This window comes from Gracilinanus agilis, chromosome 4 (genome assembly GCF_016433145.1).
Source record: "Gracilinanus agilis isolate LMUSP501 chromosome 4, AgileGrace, whole genome shotgun sequence".
NCBI classification, from domain to species: domain Eukaryota; kingdom Metazoa; phylum Chordata; class Mammalia; order Didelphimorphia; family Didelphidae; genus Gracilinanus; species Gracilinanus agilis.
Window position 1 is genome coordinate 39,623,803 of NC_058133.1, and position 22,050 is coordinate 39,645,852.

At 36.4% G+C, this 22,050-nt stretch overlaps 2 protein-coding genes across 2 annotated transcripts in view; both read left to right on the forward strand.

Annotated features, from left to right (window-relative positions):
* The window catches only part of LOC123244012 (guanylate-binding protein 1-like), a 19,722-nt gene extending 10,634 nt beyond the window's left edge, over positions 1-9,088 (forward strand). Inside the window, exon 10 of the mRNA XM_044672241.1 lies at positions 9,001-9,088. The gene's annotated coding sequence lies outside the window, so the exon portion shown is untranslated. The remainder of the gene's footprint in view (positions 1-9,000) is intronic.
* A 1,582-nt stretch (positions 9,089-10,670) lies between these two features.
* Positions 10,671-22,050, forward strand: part of LOC123244011 (guanylate-binding protein 7-like) — a 34,564-nt gene continuing 23,184 nt past the window's right edge. Inside the window, exons 1-3 of the mRNA XM_044672239.1 lie at positions 10,671-10,758; positions 13,112-13,308; positions 18,301-18,428. Of these exons, the coding sequence (XP_044528174.1) occupies positions 13,137-13,308; positions 18,301-18,428 (300 nt within the window). The 5' untranslated portion in view covers positions 10,671-10,758; positions 13,112-13,136. The remainder of the gene's footprint in view (positions 10,759-13,111; positions 13,309-18,300; positions 18,429-22,050) is intronic.

Here is a 22,050-nt window from a genome sequence, read left to right on the forward strand (position 1 = left end):
GAAGGAGGGAGGGAAGGAAGGAGGGAGGGAGGGAGGGAGGAAGGATAACTATGGGAGTGGGGAAAGGGAAGCAGGATGGAGGGAAATAAACAGTAAGAAATCACAAAAGTTATTGTGCATGGTATGGACTCAACTATAAAACAGAAGTAGGTAGCAAAGTGGATTAAAAACCAGAATCCTACAATGTTGCATACAAGAAACTCATTTGAAGCAAAGAAACACACATAGAGTAAAAGTAAAGGACTGAAGGAGCATCTATTATGCTTCAACTGAAGTAAACAAACAAACAAACAAACAACAACAACAACAAAAACAGGAATAGCAACCATAATCTCAAACAAAGAAAAGGCAAAAAAAATAGGTACTATAGAAAATAAAGTAACATCAATACTAAACATATATGCACCAAATGGCATAGCATTCAAATTCATAAAGGGAAAAATGAAATGAGTTAAGAAATAGTTGGGAGGTCTTCAGCTTGCCCCTTCCAAAATTAGATAAATCCAACAGAAAAAAGAAAAAGTTAAAGAAATGAATAAACTTTTACAAAAAGCAGTTATGATAGACTTCTGGAGAAAATGAATTGGAATAAAAAAGATATCTTTTCCTAGTGGGACATGGAGCCTACAAAAAAACTGACCATATATTAGGGCATAAAAACCCCACAACAAAATGTAGAAAAGCAGAAATATTAAATGCATCCTTTTCAGATCATAGCATAATAAAGTTATATTCAATAAAGGGCCATTAAAACAGATTAAAAATTAATTGGAAACTACATAATCTAATCTTGAAGAACAAGTGGATAAAGGAATAAATCATAGAAAAAATCAATAATTACATTAAATAGAATGGCAACATACCAAAATTTATGTGATACAACCAAAATAGGACTTATAGGAACTTTTATATCTTTAAATGCTTACATTAATAAATAGAGAAAGAGTGAATCAGTTAATTGGGCATATAGTTAAAAATTTAGGAAAAGAACAAATCAAAAATCACCAGTTAAGTGCCAAATTGGAAATCCTGAAAATTAAAAGTGAAATTATTAATATTTTGAATGTAAGAAAAACATTAAAGTAATCAATAAAATCAGGAGCTGGTAATATTGAAGCAAAAAAAATTAAGATTGACCATTGGTTAATGATTTTAAAAAATAGAAGAAAATCAAATCACTACTATAAAAATGAAAAATTAAATATACTGCCAATAAAGATGAAATGTAAACAAAAAAAGTCATTTTACCCAACTATATAATGTTTAACAGTTAAGTGAAATGGAAAAACTATTTACTAAAATATAAAGTGTTCAGTTTAACAGAAGAGAAAATAGAATATCTAAATGACTCCATCTAAGAAATGAAACTTTAAAAGCCATAAATGGGTTACCTAAGTATCAAAACTAAATAGACTTAAAAAGTGAACTTTACAAAACATTTAAAGATAACTAATTTGAATATTGAATAAATTATTTGGAATAATAGGGCAAGAAGGATTCTGACAAAACTCTTTTTGTGAACCAAATATGATTCTGATACCTAAACCAGGAAGACCAAAAAACTGAGAAAGAAAATTATAGACCAATTTAATTCAGAAATATTGATATAAAAATTCTAAATAAAATCCTTGCTAGGAAACTATCACAAGGAATATACATTATGATGAAGTAAAATTTATATCAGTAATGCAGAGATGGTTCAATATAAGAAAACTAATAACAATCAATTATATCAATAATAAATAAGAAAAAACATGTGGTTATAGCATTAAATACAGAAAAAAAGGTTTTGGCAAAATATAACTCATTGCTATTAAAAAACACTTGTAAACAAAGGAACTAAATCAAAACAAAGTCTAAACTACTAAAGATGATAAGAAAAATTCCCTGATGAATTCCTCATTGTCATTTTCACTCCAGTATTGTCAGATTTCTTTAATTTGCCTTGAATAGTTTGGTAAAAAACAATTATTTAGGAATATAAGTATTCTAAAGGAAGACAATATAGCTCATAATGATAGTGCCTTTCTATGAACTCCTTTATTATACCTTTGATATTGAGTCTTCTATTTATAACTTTATTTTATGTATATTTTGTTTTTAAGTCCAATAGTAATGTCTTATCATGGGAGCAAGGATATAGTCTACAAAATCAGGCCAATGGAGTGCAAGAAACATTGGATAAGCTTCAAATATAAATATGATGATAGATGGAATCTATCAATCAACCAGATATCAAGCAGCTAAGTGGCACAGTGGATAGGACACTGGGCTTGGAATTAGGAAGACCTGAATTCAATCCAGTCTCAGACACATATTAGCTTTGTGACACAGGGCAAGTCGCTGAATACTTGTTTGTCTCCATTCTTCAAATATAAAAAGGGAAATACCCCTCCCATATCTTTGATAATAAAACTGAGTAGACAAATCCATGGAATCATGAAGAGTTAAATGCTACTAAACAATAACAACAAGAAATAATCATCAAAAAGTTCTAGAAACTAATTTTTTAGTTTAAAGAATGAGTGGATTTTTTTTAAATCCTAAAAAATAAATTTTATTAAAGAAAAAGAAAATGACACAACATTACCAAAATCTATGTAATATGGCAAGAGCAATAATTAGAGAAAATTTTCTGTCTCTAAATGCTTATGTCAATAAAATGCTACTTATTCACCTTATATCAGTTCATGTAGGTCTTTCCAGCTTTTCCTGAAATCATCCTACTCATCATTTCTTACAGCACAATAGTATAGTATTCCATCACCTTCATATACCACGATTTGTTCAACCATTCCTCAATTGATGGACATCCCTTCAGTTTCCAATTCTTTGCCACCACAAAAAGAGCTGCCATAAATAATTGTATACAAGTAGGTCCTTTCCCTTTTTTTTAATGATCTCTTTGGGATCCAGATCTAGTAGTGGTATTAAAGGATCAAAAGGTATGCACGGTTTCATAGTCTTTCAGGCATAGTTCCAAATTGCCCTCCAGAATGACTTAGATTACCTCACAATTCCATCAACAACGTATTAGTATCCAATTTTGCAACATCTCCAACATTTATCACTTCTTTTTACTGAATAATTTGTATTCTTACAATTTTCACTCAGTTTTCTATATGTTTGAGAAATGAGGCCTTTATCAGAGACACTTGCTATAAAATTGTTTTCCACTGGTTTTCTACTTTCCTTCTAATCTTGATTGCATAGATTTATTTTTGCAAAACCTTTTTAATTTCATATAATCAAAATTATTCATTTTATATCATGTAATGTTCTTGTTTGGTCATAAATTCTTCTTGTAACCATTGATCTGATAAACTATTCCATGCTCCCCTTATTTTCTTATGATGTCACCCTTTATGTCTAAGTCATGTATCCATTTTTATCTTTTTTGGGGAAATGGTGTAAGATATTGATCTAGTTTCTGCCAAACTGCTTTCCAGTTTTCACAACATTTTTTGTTCAAATAGTAAATTCTTGTCCCTAAAACTTGGATTTTTACTTTTGTCAAATACAAGGTTATTATAATCTTTTACGACTTTGTTGTTCAGTTCCACTGATATGCCTTTTTATTCCTTATCCAGTATCAAGTAATTTTGATAATTATTACTTTACAATACAGTTTAAAATCTTATACTGCTAGACTTCCTTTACAATTATCCATTAATCCTTTTTATATTCTTAATCTTTTGTTCTTCCAAATGAATTTTATTATTTTTTCTAGGTCAATAAAATAAATTTTGTTAATTTAATTGGGATGGCATTGAACAAAAGGATTAGTTTAGGTAGGATTGTCATTTTAATTGTATCGGTTCTTCCCACCTATGAATAATTAATATTTATCCAACTATTTAAATCTGAATTTATTTGTGTAAAAAGTATTTTATAATTATATTCATGTAGTTCCTGCAGTTGTTTTGGCAGACATGCTCCCAGGTATTTTATTCTCTTTGTAGTTATTTTAAATAGGGTATCTCTACCTCTTCTTGTGGGTATTTGTTAGCAATATATAAAAATGCTGATAAATTAGGTGGTTTATTTTATATCCTGCTACTTTGCTAAAATTATTGATAGTTTCAACTAACTTTTTAGTTGAATCTATAGGATTTTCAATATTTATAAACCATTTTATCAGTGAAAAGAGAGTCTTATTATTTCTTTGCCCAATTTGATTTCTTCAATTTGTTTTTCTTCTCTATTGCTATTGTTAGCATTTCTAATATAATATTAAATAATATTGCTGATGATGGGCATTTTTTTCTCCTGATCTTTTTGGGAATGCTTCTGACTTATCCTCATTACAAATACTTACTGATGACTTTAGGTGGATACTTTTTATCACTTTAAGAAACAATCTATTCATTCCTAAAATTTCCAGTATTTTTAGTAGGGATGAGTATTGTATTTTGCCAAAGGGCTTTTTTGCATGTATTGACATAAACACATGATTTTTGTTACTTTTGTTATTGATATAATCAATTATGTTGGTAGTTTTTCTTATATTAAACCATCTCTGCATTTCTAGTGTAAATCCTGTTTAGTCACAATATATACTGTTTGTAACTGTTGTAGTCTCCTAGCTAGCATTTTATTTAGAAATTTTGCATCCATATTCATTAATGAAATTGTTCTATACTTTTCCTTCTCTGCTTTTCTCTTCCTGGTTTAGGTTTTAGCCTCATATTTGTTTCGTAAAAGTAATTTGTTAGGTCTCCTTTGCCTATTATTTTAAATAAGTTAATATTGGAATTAGTTGATCTTTGAATGTTTGGTAGAATTCACTTGTAAATTGTTCTGGTCCTGATACTTTTTATCTTATGAAACTTATGAAGTTCATTTATAATCTATTTAATGTTTTTTCTTAAATAATTCATTTCTTTATATTTTTGTAAGCATGCTTTCATTTCATTTTCATTGTTAAATTGAGCAAAATAACTCAAAATAATTGCTTTGATTTCTTCTTCTTTGGTGGTATAGTCACTATATTCATTGTTAATGCTAATTATTTCATTTTCTCCTCTCTTTTTAAAAAATGATATTAACTAATGATTTTTCAAATTTTATTTATTTTTCCCATAAAATCAACTCCTAGTTTTATTTACTAATCCATTGGTTTTCTTACATTCTGTTTTATTGATCTTACCTTTGATTTTTAAAATTTCCAATTTGATATTTATTTGGGGATTTTAAAATTGTTCTTTTTCTAGTTCTTAAAATTGTATTCTGTGCATTTTTAAATGGCTCTAAATCCTGGGAGGGAGACTACGTCTCCCAGGACTCTCTGTCACAAATTCCTCAGACACCTCCCACTTCCTTTGTCTAAGAAGAAGAAGAGAGAGAGTTTTGGAGCCTTTCCCCCCCAGAATGCCTTCCCCCACCCCACCCCACCCCCACCCCAGGACTACAGAGCAATTCTGGAGAGCCTAATTTCCCTACCTTTCCCTAACCTTTCTTTACTACCTAAATAAAACCCATTTAAATACCCCCAGAAACTAGCCTGACTTTTTTCTACCTCAAGATCCTAGCCTACCCTCAGAAGGGCTCCAGTCAATTTCCCACCAGAGCTGAGGATTACTCCAGCTACCTTCATTCCCTTCCTCGAGTTTCCCTACCTTCTTTTCCCTTCCTTTCTTCTGTCCTTTTTCCTCCTTTTCCCACTCAACAACCCCCAATTCATTGATCTGTTCTTTTTCTATTTTATCCATCTACTCATTTAGAGACATATTTCTTCTACTTATCCCATAGATTTGGATTTATTATCATTCTTTTTAATAATTATTCATTGTTTCTTTGACTTGTTCTTTAAATTACTCATGCTTTAAGATTAAGTTATTTAGTCTCTGATTAATTTTTACTTTGTGTTTCCATGGTCCCTTGATACATATATAACTTGCATTATGGTCTGAAAAAGACACACTTAAAACTTATACTTTTCTTCATTCAACTATATTTTCTGTGCCCTAATATATGGTTAATTTTTATAAACATATTATGTTTCATTGAGAGGGTATATTCCCTTCTACTCCCATTAGATTCTCTCAAGATATGTATCGTATTTAGTTTATCTAAGATGCTAGTCATCTCCTTGATTTCTTTCTCATTCGTTTGGTTAGATTTACCTCATTCTTATGTACAAAGGGCTTTAAAAGATTGTCTGTCCTTTGATCCAGCCATACCACTGCTGGGTTTACACCCAAAGAGATAATAAGGAAAAAGATTTGTACAAAAATATTTATAGCCGTGTTCTTTGTGGTGGCAAAAAAAATTGGAAAGTAAGGGGACCCCCTTCAATTAGGGAATGGCTGAACAAATTGTGGTATCTGTTGGTGATGGAATACTATTGTGCTCAAAGGAATAACGAACTGGAGGAATTCCATGTAAACTGGAACGACCTTCAGGAAGTGATGCAGAGTGAAAGGAGGAGAACCAGGAGAACATTGTACACAGAGTCTGATATACTGTGGTACAATCAAATGATTCAGGACAATTCTAAGGGACTTATTAGAAAGAATACTATCCACCTCCAGAGAAAGAACTGTGGGAGTAGAAACAGAGAAGAATAACAACTGCTTGATCACATTGTTCGATGGGGATATGATTAGGGATGTAGACTCTAAACCAGTGGTTCCCAGACTTTTTTGGCCTACCGCCCCTTTCCAGAAAAAATTAGTACCCCTGGAAATTAATTTTTTAAAAATTTAATATCAATTAATAGGGAAGATAAATGCACCTGTGGCCATCACTGCCCTCATGGATCACTGCAGCACCCACCAGGGGGCAGTGGCACCCATTTTGGGAATCACTGCTCTAAACAATCACCCTAATGAAAATATTAAAAATATGGAAATAGGTCTTGATCAATAACACATGTAAAACCCAATGGAATTGCTCATTGGCTGTGGGAAGGGGATAGGAGGATGGGAGGGGGTGGGAGGAGAATAGGGATAGAACATGAATAATATAACCATGGAAAACTATCCTAAACAAACAAACAAATAAATAAATGAACTTAATTTTTTTAAAAAAAAGCTACAGCTAAAAAAAAAGAGGGGAAAAAAGATTTACCTAGTTCTGAGAGGGAAAAATTGAGGTCCCCCACTAGTAAATTTACCATGTGTTGCCTCCAACAACTCATTTGATTTCTCAAGTAACTAGATGCTCTAGCATTTAGTGCACATATTTTTAGTATTAATATGCATTCATTGTCTATAGTAACTTTTATAAAGATGTAGTTTCCTTCTTTAAAGGCAGGAAGGTGGTACAGTGGATAGAAGTGCTGGTCCAGGAATCAGGAAGACTTGAGTTCACATTTGGTCTCAGATACTTACTAGCTATGGGCAAGTTATTTAATCCTATTTGCCTCATTTCCTTATTTGTAAAATAAGCTGGAGGGGAAAAATGACAATCTTCTTCAGTATCCTTGCCAAGAAAACTCCAAATGGGGTCACAAAGAGTAAAACATGACTGAAAATGACTGAAAAACAAGTTCTCTTTTTTTTAGCTCCTTTAATTAGATTTATTTTTGCTTTTGCTTTATCTGAAATTATGATTGCTTGTTTGTTTTCTTTTTACTTCATCTGAAGCATAATATATTCTGCTCTAGTCCCTTATCTTTGCTCTGTGTATATTTCTGCTTCAAATGTGTTTCTTATGAACAACATATTTTAGGATTCTGGTTTTTAATTCATTCTCAATTTTTTCCTGCCTTTATTATCCAATTTTTAAAAATCCTTTTTGAGCTCTTCCAGGAGTTCTTTTCCAGTCTGATACCAATTAAATAATTTTTTGTGAGGCTTTGTATATACCCCTTTGACATTGTTGGACTTTTCTGAGTTTCTGTTTTGATCTTCCTCATCAGTATAATAATCTATGTTCAGGTTCTTTTTTCCCCTCATTTTCCAGTCTATTTTATGATTTTTATCTTTATGTTAAAGTTGGGCTCTGCTCCTGAAATTGAGGGAACTGTCCCAAGCCTTTTATGCCAGGTTCAAGGGGCCTTGCTGGCACTGTAGAGCCTCACTGCTTGCTTGCTGGGGCATAGCTTGCTGATCATTTGCCTAGTCACCACCTGTCCTAGGCTACATTGTCCTCTTTTCCCACAGAGACAGGCCTTTCTTGATGACCTTCTTATTTGACTTGGCCAGGAAATTTTTTTCATTCCATCCTTTTTGTTGATTTTGTCATGCCATCATTTGACATTTTTGAGTGGTTATTTGGAAATGAATTTGGGACAGCTTGGGTGAATTGCTGCCTTATTCTGCCATCTTGGGTCCACCCTCCCAATCCCATAATTTTTAACAATTACTTGAATAAATATAGCATAATATGTGAAAGACATCCCATTGGAGTTTTGCTAAATGCTGCCTCAGAGCTTCAGAAAAATTGAATCAATTTGAACTTTTTATTTTTGAATTATGCCCAGTCAAATCTGATTTTTTATTTCACCCTTTGTGATCTTTGTATCCCTTTGATGGGTAAATTTCTTTTTTTTTTCTTTGGCAGACATGGCTGTGGAAGGTACCTGCTATTGTTCAGTTCTGATTTTTTCTTGCCCTTATCCATTTTTAGCTTATAGAATAAGGTTTAAACTGTTGACCGAAATAAGATTTTTTCTTAGTTGTACTGAACTTCCATTTCTCTGACTGTTCAAGTCTTTTTAAAAAATACTCTTGGGGCAGCTGGGTAGCTCAGTGGAGTGAGAGTCAGGCCTAGAGACAGGAGGTCCTAGGTTCAAACCTGGCCTCAGCCACTTCCCAGCTGTGTGACCCTGGGCAAGTCACTTGACCCCCATTGCCCACCCTTACCAATCTTCCACCTATGAGACAATACACCGAAATTAAGGGTTAAAAAAATACTCTTACTTTTCACCTTAGAACCAATACTATGCATTAGTTCCAAAGTAGAAGAGGCAATAGAAGGGCTAGGCAATGGGGGTTAAGTGACTTAGCTAGGGTCAAACAGCTAGGAAGTATCTGACATCAGATTTGATTTTAGGACCTTCTGTCTCCAAGCCTGGCTCTCAATCCACTGAGCCACCCAGCTGCCCTTTCACTATCCAAATCTTCACAGCAGTCTTCCTACATACTTAATGGATGCCTGGCATATTGAAGGTGAGGTGATTAATAAATTCCAAACAATCTTTGAAAGGGGAACTTAAATAGACATAGCCTGGGCCAGTTAAATCATCCCAACCTAAAATAACCACTCATGCTCAATGAGACAAAAATGGATTCGTAGCTAAGCAGACTCCAGAGATGTCCCTGAGCCTCAATAAGGCATTACTGGGCATGCTCTTATGGGAAAACCAGGGGAGTTAACTTAAATATTTATATGGGGTTCAGAAGGGTGAGTAGGAGACAGGAATGGACAATAATAGTACGGGACCAAACAAGCCAGGGAAACTGGGTTTTGCTGTTTGGAAGTGACAGTTAGGCCTCCCCGCTCCACCTAGACAAGGAGTCTGTGAAACCAGCAAGTAAATGACAAAAGGGTTTATGATAAACTTATAAAACAAGTTTAATTTAAGGAAACTATAGTCTAAAGAAGGGAGAAGGGGTTTCTACTCTACCAGACTATGGGCAAACCACAGAGTCAGGGGAGGGTCTTATCTACACTGAACTGAGAACCAAAGCAAGAAAAGGCCCAAAGAATAGCAGGACTGAAGTGGGTCTCCTCACAGTACAGTCCTGACACACTCCAGCGATGGTACAGCTTTCCCAGATCTTCAGCCAGTACTCCTTCAATTGGGTAAGTCAGGGAGCTAAACCAACCTGAGCTGACCAGCAACTCAGGCTAGATTTTATAGTCTCTACCTAACCTCCCACAGGCAAAATCCTCCTTCCGGATATCAGGAAATCAGGGTACAAACTCCATTTCCTCTGAGGTCTCCCAGGATCAGTTACAACTTGCCCCAACCACCATGACGTCCATCTCAGAGAGAGAAGCAAAACTTCCTACTTCCCCATTCCATTTAGAATCCTTCAGCCCTGCCTGCTAAGTCTCCTAAATAATAATTTATTAATCTACCTTACAACAATGTCCACATCCTCCAAAGATAGATGCAGAAATCCAAAGGAAATCTCATCAAGAGGATGATAATATTCCTTTAGGCATACAGTTTCTCCTGAGCAATCCTGCATAGATTCCTGAAATGCCCAATTGCCCAAGGTGCTATCCAACAATTCTCCTCTTCACTATCTAGTCTCCATGTAAGAAGTCTCTGTCCATAAGTTTGGTCTGGAAAACAGGGCATTAAAATAAATGCCAATAGATGAGAGGTTTTGATATTTTAACCCTTCTTTATTGCCAGAAGTCAGGGACACTCCACTGACTTAGAACACTGACCAGGTGATCTACTTGAAGAGTTTGCACTGTGAGGCTCTGGACTCTCTGTTTTATCCTGATACATACAAAGTTATTGTTTTGGAGGTTAACATTAGAAACTGCTTCTGCTAAAGCCCTCGCTTCTGGGAAATAATTTAGCAACTGTTTCCTTTTTTCAAACACCACACCCATACATCCGCTTTAACTTACCAACTTACCATTCTAGACTTGGGACTTAGAATAAAAAAGAGTCTTGATTTCAATTTCTTTTATTCCTTTCTTTCCTTAAGAAGTAAAAGAATCATTTGGAAAAGCAGAAAAATAAAGAGAAGAGGAGACAGAAGAGATCAAAAAAGGGAAGAGATGAGGGGGAAGAATATATCTGTGAAAGCATTCCTGAACAGTTTGGCTTGAAGTCTCATAAAAGAAGTATGAATTTTTCAACTTTTTCCCTTATCTTCCCTGTAGCTCTAACTTTATCTCAGGTCTGGCTTCTAGCTTTGGTCCCATCTCTTCTACTTGTATGATCCTAGCCAAATCTTTGAAACTTTTTGTGTTACAGTTTTCTTATCAGTAAAAGTAGAGATGATATGTAATGCATGTATAGGCAGGAGACGGGACTACATAATTCTTTGAGGACTTTTACAGACATGGAACTAACAATTCTCAGCCTAGTATAGTGGAAATCACATTAGAATTGGATTTCCAGCATGGCACACCTTGTTTTCTGTCACCTAGGCAATCTTAGTAGCAGGGGTATTTGTTATTTCTGGGAGAAGACAGAATCGATAAAGTCTGCAAATGCTCCTGAATTTATTTCAGCTGGGAAATGTAACGCTCAGGAGCAAAGCAGTTTGAGTTCTCAGACAACTCTAAGTGAGCTGTCACCATTGGCCTGAGAAGAGGTGCAGAGAGAGTGTTAGCACATTTTCTTGTCCCCCAATGCCTGACGGACCACTCTGAGGCCACCTTTGGGTATAGGGTCTCAAGGCATCATCCCAAAGCCATCACCAGGAGGACATAACAATGGACAGAGTTGCACTCATGTTCACGGTGGTCACTAAGGGACTGATGCTGGATTCCTATCAGGTCAGAATTTTGGGTCCTTATTCTCTCCTGGGAAAGGTGTGACTTCTACCAGTTATTATTTTGAGCTTTTGTTGTTAGTGTTGTCATTAGAGACCTAAGATTTCTCTATTGGGAAGAGTGTGACTTTCACCAATTATTATTTTGAGTTTTTGTTGTTGTTGTTGTCATTAGAGACCTAAGATTTCTTTGGAGTAATAATCTACTTTCACTACCAATTGTACTGCAATTCATAGGTTTTTAAACATTTATTAATATTTATTTTTTAGAAAAGTTAACATGGTTACATAACTCATGCTCTTACTTTCCCCTTCACCCCTCTGAGGTCCCCCCCCCCTTGGCTGAAGCACATTTCCACTGGTTTTAACATGTGTCATTGATCAATAACTATTTCCAAATTGTTGATAGTTGCATTGGTGTGGTAGTTTCGAGTCTACATCCCCAATCATGTCCACCTCAACCAATGTGTTCAAGCACTTGTTTTTCTTCTGTGTTTCCACTCCTGTAGTTCTTCCTCTGAATGTGGGTAGCGTTCTTTACCATAAATCCCTCAGAATTGTCCTGGGTCATTGCATTGCTGCTGGTACAGAAGTCCATTACATTCGATTTTACCACAGTATATCAGTCTCTGTGTACAATGTTCTTCTGGCTCTGCTCCTTTCACTCTGCATCAGTTCCTGGAGGTCTTTCCAGTTCACATGGAATTCCTCCAGTTTATTATTCCTTTGAGCACAATAGTATCAATTCATAGTTTTAAAGACAACCATGAGCCATTGGATTGTTAAGTAATTTACCAAGAATCAAAAAAACAGGTTATGTCAGATTTAACCTATGTCTTCCTGACTCTCAACTCTCTCTGCCATGAAGTCAAAAATTAAAAATTAAGGCCAACTCCTTCCAAAATCAAACCAAAGAACTTCTCAGTGTCAACAAATTCTGAAGACAAAATAGAAATCAGGAAATAGACACTGGAACAGTGATCCAAAACTTCAGGTTGGGATTGGGATAGCTAGGAATGGACAGAAATAGTTCCAAAGTCACTGAGGCAACACTAAGGACTAGCATCAGATATTTACCCTAAAAGATAGTGTCCCGTATTATCAAATACCCACACCTATTCATGGCCATGACCACTGAAAGCCTCGACCAACTTAATACAAAGATATAATTATAATTATTGCACAAGGTAGAAACATCAAGAATGGGACTTTCAAAGACTGGGAATATTTTTCTATGTGATAGCACTAGGGTTCAAGAATAAAGTGACAGGGGAACTGCTCAAGATAATCAAGTACAATGAATAGAGTGCTGGGGCAGAAATCAGAAAGACCTGTGTTTAAACCCTAAAAAATTGTCTGCCACAGATTCCTCATCTGTAAGAGTGGAAATAATCATTGTCCTTAACTCCCAGGCTTGCCATGAGGATAAGATAACATTTATAAAGTGTTTTATATTTTTAAGATGCTATAAAAATTAATTACTATTAATGCTGTCGTCATCATCATCATCATCATCATCGTTATCTGTCATTACCAGCACTGTGTTCCTAAAAAAAAGAATTCTGCAAATGCAGAAATTCCTCTCTTTTGCTATTACTAATATCTCACTCACCTGGGCAATTCCACTCCAATCCATTTGAAGATTAAATGAAATTTGCATCTTGATTTCTGTCTAAGTGACTCCTCTGCATTTACAGGTGACCCATAACATCAGCTGAGATCATGCAGGCCCCCATATGTCTGGTGGAAAACAAAAATGGAGAACTGATAGTAAACCAGCAAGCCCTACAGATTCTTACTTCCATCACCAAGCCTGTGGTGGTGGTAGCCATTGTTGGCCTGTATCGTACTGGAAAATCCTACCTGCTGAACAGGCTGGCAGGATACAACACAGGTGAGTGGAGCCTCCATACTCTGGGATTCTGTTTTGGGAGGATTTTGTACCATAGGGTTAAAGTTGCTACAAGGCATATCTGAAACCTATTGAATTATTGGCTCCGGGTTTACTGTTGCCTTGCAGTCAGTCAATAAACATTTATTAAATGCCTACTATGTACTGGAAAGTATGCAAAGTGCAAAAAATACAAAGAAAGGAAAATTCAATCTCAATTCTCTAGATACTCAAAATCTAATGAGGGAAACAACATGCAAACAGTATACAAATAAGATATACAAAAGATGCTATCATTAGAGTAAATAACATCTCTAGGCCATCATTCTGAGCTAAAGATTCATCTTTAGTTGTGGGGAATTAGACCTGGAGATCTCACCATGCCCAGCCTGTGGCAAAGACCCCATTTAGATCTACAACAGTTTTTATAGGCTTTTTGACAGCTAATTAGGATACATGATTAACAAGACAAAATGTTCAGAGTATGTTAAAAGCATAATATTTTGGTAACCATTTGATAACATTTGATAAGAAGTAATAAATTCTAGTACAGGGTTATGCCTTATTAAAAATTAATTAATCTTATAATTACTAATTAAGAATCATACCAATTCAGGGGGGAGTTAAGTCATAGGAGCCTGTCTCAGGTCATAAAACTCTGAGAAGCCCATAGTGGGTATAAATTTTAACAAGATCAAATAAAATGTGGACATCTCATGATCGTTTTTCTATGATCTTGTTAGAATCTCTGGGCACTCACCATTCCAAATGAGCACAGCATGAGTTTCAGCTTTCCTAGATAACTACACAGATCTGGACTTTTTATTCCTCCAACAGAAGCTCTTAATCTGCTTAGTTGCCATAATATTCTAACACACCAAACTATTTCCTTCCTAATACTATGGTTAAAATTCTATTATTATAACTGATGTCTTATGCACAGTTTGTTAACTAGGTTTAACTTTTTTAAAAATCATAGTTGCTATTAACCACCTAAAGGACCACATGTGGTCACTTAGTTTATGATAAATAATAATAAAACAATAAAGGAAATTTCCTTTTCATACTCCATATTATGTTAATTTAATAATTTGGTTCTCAGTTATTCCCATGATGAATGAGACCATCCAAATCACAAAAATAAAACATTTTCTTCATGCTGACTATTCTCATATGATCGCCAACTTAGAGCCAAAAGGGACCATAAATAACATTTAATTCAACACCCTCTCTTTACAGTAGAAACAGCTCCAGAGAGAGATTTTTATATTATTTTTATTTTAAATTATTATTATTTTATTATTTTAATTACATTATTTAAAAGTATTTTATCCAGAGAGACATTTGACCAATGTCACATAGGTAGTAACCCAAAGAGGCAAGATTTAAACCCAAGTCCTGTTTCTCTAGAGTCAGAGATTTCAGCACTATTTCTATACATTGTAGCTTGTATACTGAAATCTATTTAGAATTGACTTCATTTGCTATTACATGAAAACTGAACCCTGAATAATATCAATAATTTTACCTTTGGAATCTTCCCACCTCCCCTTTCTTCACCTTAATGAATGAGGGAATTTATTAAGTACCACTTGTCAAGTACTATGCTAAGCACTACTGATACCAATACAAAATCAAGATGGCCCTTACTTTCAAGGAACTCATATTCTAATGTGATAATACCAAGAAGGATTACACTTTATGTCATGTGGAAAGACCCATTGGTCCTAAGAGTTCAGAGAAAATCAAAGAGTAATGTGCATTCTTTATTGTCTTTTCCACTGATTGAAACCACCCTTGCAGAACCATCAGTCATTTCCAAAGATAGGGATGATGAGAATATTGTTTTGGGGGGGTTTACACACTGTGGCTACTGATGAAATGGGGGCTATGTCCCCTACAGAGTTAGTATCTAGTTCTAAGGTGTTGCTCCCCTCAACCAGCCTGATTGGGGTGGACTGGATGCAATATCAGTGACTGGGGCAAGAGTGATATTGCTGTTTTCAGGGCTCTTGTATTGACCTGCTTCCAATAGCTGGTGCCAAAAAGTGGCTGTTGTTCAACTCTTGGCAGTGGTGATAGTCATAGCTGCCCTCTTCCCCAAAGAGGCTATTGCCTAGAATAATGGCTGCAGGGGCCAGAATGGAAGTAAGGATGATAATCAGGGTTAGAATTTCAATGTGGTCCTCTTCCTAGGGGTTTTGGAAGAAGAGGTCTGAGCTATCTCTACCTCAAAATCTGAAAAGGAGGGGATGATCAAGATGCAAGTGGTCATTTGATCCTCCTGGCATGTGTGGACTTCTGCTCAGAATGCCTAACAGATTCATGGAGGCTGGATTTCCAATCTTGTGAGGAGCAGTTGATCAGCAGTTTTGTTAGTAGCAATAAGGATGGAGGGTCTCTTCCTCTCAGGGAGAGAACTGAATTTGTGCATCCTGAATTTGTTGCCCTCGCTGGTCATAGGGCCTGTAGTCTGGGGCATATTGCTGCTCACAGGTCACTTGGACTTACTTGCCCAGATGTAGCAGCTGGTCAGCAATTATTGGTGATGGTAGTTAGAATGACAGACTCCCTCGTTTCATCTTGAAATAAGGCGAAGTCCTTGAGTTCCAGGATCTGATATATGAATTATGACATATAAGAAATCCTTAATCCAGGACCACAGCTCTAGTTTTAAACAAACTTTGAACTCTGGGAAATCTCTTTAATCATTCTCATTAAATTTGGTTGAAATACGTTTCATTATTGTTAGTTGACTTTATAGTTTACCTCATAATTGTCTATAAGACATGACTGATAGAATTTTTCTTCTGTCTACAGCTCTGAAAATATACCTTTCTATTCACCATATCTTTTAGGTGTAATTTTTAAAACTGTTTAAATCATTGATCTATTGGGATATGAGTGTGGTGTATAATATGTTGTAGGATATCTCCAGTTGCCACCAAATTTGGATCCCACTCTGGCAAGAATCCATTTCTATCCAGGCTCCCCACAAAAGCAGAAAACACACAGGGTTACTTGATGGTCTCTTGAAGCTTTCCTTTGAAGGGAGCCTCAGCAAAACCTAGGAACATTTACAACCCATCAAGCCTAGGTTCATGTAGCCATGAATTTTTTCAGCGCCAAAATGGCTTTGACCTATCACTTCTCAAACCTAGGTAAGAGGAAATTAATCAGTACCAGGTTCTTTCTGGACAACCTTCTATAATCTTCAATACCAAACCCCACAAATAAAAATGCATAGTTCTAGAAATTATGGTAAGGGTATCTTCAGGCACATCTGCCTGCTTTCCCCTTTCTGGATTTCTCTCCAAGGAATCTGGCAAAATTCCTTATTGCCAGAAAGCTCTCTCAGAGCACCAGTTGCATTATTTTCTTTCCTGAAAATTCTCCCAGTGGCTTATATCCCTCTAAATTGTCTCATGTTCAATGTAAAGACCTTTCAATGGTGCCTTCCCACAGTGAGTAGGCATTCCCACACCATCATTTCTTTGAAAAGGTTCAAACCTACAATGGTTGGATACCTCTGGTGCTTACACTCAAATTTAACAAATAATTGTATTGGGCTTCTCTAAGCTCATACCTTCCTCAGCTACTGTCAAAGATCAGGGTAAACTTGGCCACCCATTGCAAACAGAAAATATAGACCTAAAATAATAATATTAAAAACACAACAAACAATACTAAACATACCAACAAATACTACCAAAAATTAAATAACAGAAAATAGTAAAAAGAATCTTTTTCCTTAAGAGGAAAGCATTTGGAGTTATGAGAGTCAAGGAGAAATAATCTTTCTCTGTAGACTTGTTGTCCATAGGCATTCTGGATAAGCCCTCAAAGTGGATAAAATGCTAGACCTTGAGTAAGTAAGACCTAAAACCAATCTGGTCTCAGACACTTAACTAGGAGTCTGACCTTGGGCAAGTCACTTGATCTCAGTTTGACTCCATTTCTTCAACTGTAAAATGGTTATAACCGTAGAACTTATGTAGCAGAGTTGTTGTAAGACTCACATGAAATGGTATTTGTGAAGTACTTAGCACAGTGCAAGGTGCGTAGTAGGCTCTTAATATAAGCCTATTTCCTTTCCTTCTATCCTTTTTTCTTGGGCAACAACCTCTGAGTCAGACTGAAACTGGCTTGATTCTAGGAAATCATCTCATTTCTGTGCTCTGTTGTGTGTTGTGTGTGTGTGTGTGTGTGTGTGTGTGTGTGTAACTGATCTGTGATCCTGCAATTTAGATTCTCTAGATAAGCAATTTTCCTGTTCCTTCAGGTTTCCTAGGGGAGGGAGTTTGGGGGGAGGAGTAAATAGAGATTAAATTATTTGCCCAGGGTCACACAGCTTATCCCCATATGTCTATGGCTCCATTAGAAGCCGTTGCTTCCTTGCCCTCTACTAACTCTGCCATGATACTCTCCTTTGAGCTGCTGTTCATTCTCTATCCTCAATTTTCTGAACTTGCTCTAAATATGTTGGTGTATTAGATACGACTATTAGTGTTTAGAAAGGTGAGGTCTCCATGCACATAAAGGTCTTATGGATCTTGTTTGCCTCCTCTATCACCCATCTTACCCCACAAGTCTAATCTCACATTGCTCTGATTGAACCTAATGCCTGCATTCCTCTGTCCCTAGCTAGAGGATATTGGATAGTGGAAAACTGGGACGGAGGAAGACCCAAGTTGAAACCTCCCTCAGCTACTTTCTGATTTTATGACCAAGGGATGCTGGTTTACCTTTCTAGGTCTCAGTTTTCTCCTCTGTGAAATGCAGATAAAAGAAATATAGACTTCACAAAATTATTGTGAAGACAATGAGATAATACATGTAAAATGTACTATATAAATGCTAATCATTATCCTTGCTATTATTCTTTCCCCATTGAGGAGCTTCCCAATTTCTCACTTTAGGACCCATGAGTTTGGCTGCTGCAGCCTTTGGGCTTCCTGCCTCACCAGGCACTCATGTGTCATCCTTCTCTTGCAGGCTTCTCCCTTGGCTCCACCATTGAGTCTCACACAAAGGGCATCTGGATGTGGTGCGTCGATCATCCCACAAAACCTGACTATACCTTAGTTCTTCTTGACACTGAGGGCCTTGGTGATGCGAAAAAGGTAAATGAAAATAGTGATATTCTGTTCACTTGATTCTCTTCCCTAATATAACTGACTTAAGAAGGTGATTACCTTTTCTACCTGGCAGGTCTGTGTGGGTATGGTAGTGTATTGCCAAGGGTTATTATATACGGTGTATCTTTGCAGTGATCAAGCTAAAATGGGTCCCTGGGCTGAGGCTGGGTCTTTAGGATGCTCCCATCACTTTGAGGAAGAAGACCATGCCACATTCACTCAAAAGACCCATGGCAATGTCTTATTACTACTTTTTTTTCTTTCTTTCCTTCCTTCTTTCTGTCCTCTTCTTTCCTTCTCTCCTTCCTTCCTTCCTTCTTTTCTTCCTTCCTTCTTTCCTTCTTTCCTTCCATCCTTCCTTCCTTCCATTTTTAAGGACTCCCTACCTTTTGTCTTAGAATCAATACTGTGTATCGATTGCAAGGCAGAAGAGTGGTCAGAACTAAGCAAATGGGGCTGAGTGACTTGTCCAGGTTCATTAAGATCCATACAACTAGGAAGTATCTGATATCAGATTTGAACCCAAGGCCTCCTATTTCCAGGCTTGGCTCTCTATCCACTGAGTGACCTAACTGCTACTGGTTCCTACTACTTTCATTGTATAAGAGACTTCCCCAAAGCTCTAGCACCAGAAATAGATGAGCCAAAACAGAAAGTTAACTATAAGCCCCATGAGGAGGTTGGCACTGGGGTCTCAGGCTGACTGGTTATCTAGAAATCTCATTTCCTGCCAGAGGGCCCCATTTCTTTGGAAGAAAACCTCACTTCTGAACCTGTTCCTCCAGGCTCTGAATTCACCAAAGAATAAAAAGATCAAGTCTACAAGTAGCAAGTTTTTGCTAAGAACCTACTCCCTACTGGGCTCAGGGGACCAAAACACCAAAGTCATACAGTCTCTGCTTTCAAGGAGTAGCCATGTGAAATAGTGGAAAATTACTAAACTTGAGGTCAGAAAGATCTGAGTTTGATTACTGTCTCAGACACTTATGTGCAGAATAACCATGAGCACATCACTGGAACTCATTCCACCTCAGTTTTCTTATTCAAAAAAATGGTGATGATAATAATAGCACCTCTATCCTAGGGTTATTATTAGAATTAAAGGAAATAATCTGTGTAAAATGCTTATGTATAAATTCTAAGCAAGGCACAGATGTAAGCTGTTGGCGATGTATATAAAGGCAGAGAACGTGATCATCCCAAAGCATATTCTATGATATCTGATTCATGGTTGCCTTATTTTATTTGACTACTCTTTTTCTGTAGGTCTTTTGTAATTGCCGTGCCCTATACTTACACATACACTCTATGAGTGTAAAAGAGCTGAAATAACTGGCTAGAGGAGGTGCACATGAATAGAAACATCTCTATGTGTAGCTATGTTGGCCTGCTGAGGTCACGTATTCCTTAGCATTAGGTCCTTGCAAAGATTCCCTTATCTCCTGTTAGGTCCATATTCATGGAAAGAATCTCAAGGGGAAATCATGAAGTTTTATGAGCAAAGGTCCTATTGTGCTTTCCAATAGGATAATCCTCATGGCAAATCAATTTAATAAAAAATATATTAAGCACCTACTTTGTGTCAAGCACATAGGATATAAATCAGAAAAAGAAAGACAATGCTTGCCCTCAAAGATCTTACAAACTAATGGAGGAAGACAAAAGGAAGCAGAAAATGGGGGAAAGGACATGGGGAGATCAGGTACTGAGGGCATGATATATTGCATGGAGTCAAAACCAAGCAGCACTGCTGATAGAAAATGGAGAGGTTGATCACCAAGCTCCTTTCCCTTGGCAATGAGAAAAAAGCTTCTTAGAGGATTAAAGAAATTCCCTCAGGACTCTGAGACTGCTTCCATGTTGATTTCCCTTGGCAGTATTTTGCCCATCACTACATCCCTAATCTTCTGGGATGAATTCTCCTTATTTCCAAAGTTCAATGATGACTAAATGAAGTATTTTTTGTACATCCAACCCTCTTTAGCTAAAAGAATCCATGCCCTAAGGACAGATAGAGCAATGAACTTTCCCACTCTGTGTCTGTCATCTTACCATGCCTATCATGGCTGTAGAGTATAAGGAAACTAGAAAAAAAATCAAACGTACAGATATGTATCAGACAGATTTTTTCCCATACGAAAGTAGAAAGCATGTAGAAACATATTGTTGGTGGTGAAACATCATCTTGAATGCTGCCTCTATACACACACACGTACACACAGTGATCTAGAACCCAGTAACTACTAAGAGTCACCTCCTCCTCTCCCCATTAAATGATATGGAAATTCAGGCCATAATGCCAACCAGACATCAGACATAACAGGTTCACAGATACAGAGGGAAAGGATAGCATAGTAAATAGACAAAATGATTTGACTGGTGTAATTGGGAACTTATGAAACACTCTCTTGAAGGAGCTGGCGCATAGGTTGTGCCTTAAAGGTTCCAAGAAACTCAAGTGGAAGAGAGGGAGCATTTCAGCTATCGGATCCAGTCTATAAAAAAAGCATGAAATGCTAAGCATGGAACATAGCAATCAGGACATTTTGGCTGGAGCACATAGTATATAGTGGGAGCCGTGTATCAACAGCCTGTGAACATAAAATGGAGCCACTCTTAGAAAGGCTTTAAAATCTGCTCAGATCTGACAGGACTTAAATGCCATAGAAAACAATCTCATCTTTTTATAGAAAAGGGAAGGGAGACCTAGAGAGGTTAGGGCATGCCAATGGTGTTTGACCATATACTGAACACTAATCTTTCACAATCTTGATTAATCACATTTTCTTCCAAGTCTTTTCACTTACTTGTGTCCTATTCAGAAGTAGGTTTGGTCCATATGAAGAGAAAATGATAAGGATTTTAATTTTATATGTACTGTGGAGTACCTTCTTTCCTTTAGCTGCCTAGAGAAAAGTCATTGTTCTAGGTGTTTTCATTCTTTTTTCTTTTTTCTTTATTAATTAAGAAAATTGTTACATGATTCATGTTCTTTCCCTCCCCTCCTCTCACCCCCTCCCATAGCCAATGCACAATTCCACTGGGTTTTACATGTGTCATTGATCAAGGCCTATTTCCATATTATTGATATTTGCACTAGGTTGATGGTTTAGTCAACATCCCCAATCATATCCCCATCGACCCATGTGATGAAGCAGTTGTTTTTCTTCTGTGTTTCTATTCCCACAGTTCTTTCTCTGGATTTCTTCATTCTTTTGGTACATGGAGTTGAGTTTTATTTGTCTCTTAATTTGTGCTTTTAAAGTTCTGTACCATTAATCAAGCCAAGGTGAATGAGTTGTTTAAAGGGGTGAATGAAAAAACATTTATGAAGTACTTAGTATTACAAAGTGTTGTGTTAAATGCTAGAGATACAAAAAGAAAAGGCAAGACAGTCTGCTTTCAAAGAAGTTCTATTCTAATGGATGGGAACAAGTCAGAAGACATTTCAGCTGCAAGTCAGATAGAAAGGTATCAGGGTTCTTCTTTAGGGTACAGAAACAAAGATGTCCAACAGACAGGGAGAGGGAGAGTGAGAGTGAGAGTGAGAGTGAGAGGGAGAGGGAGAGGGAGAGGGAGAGGGAGAGGGAGAGGGAGAGGGAGAGAG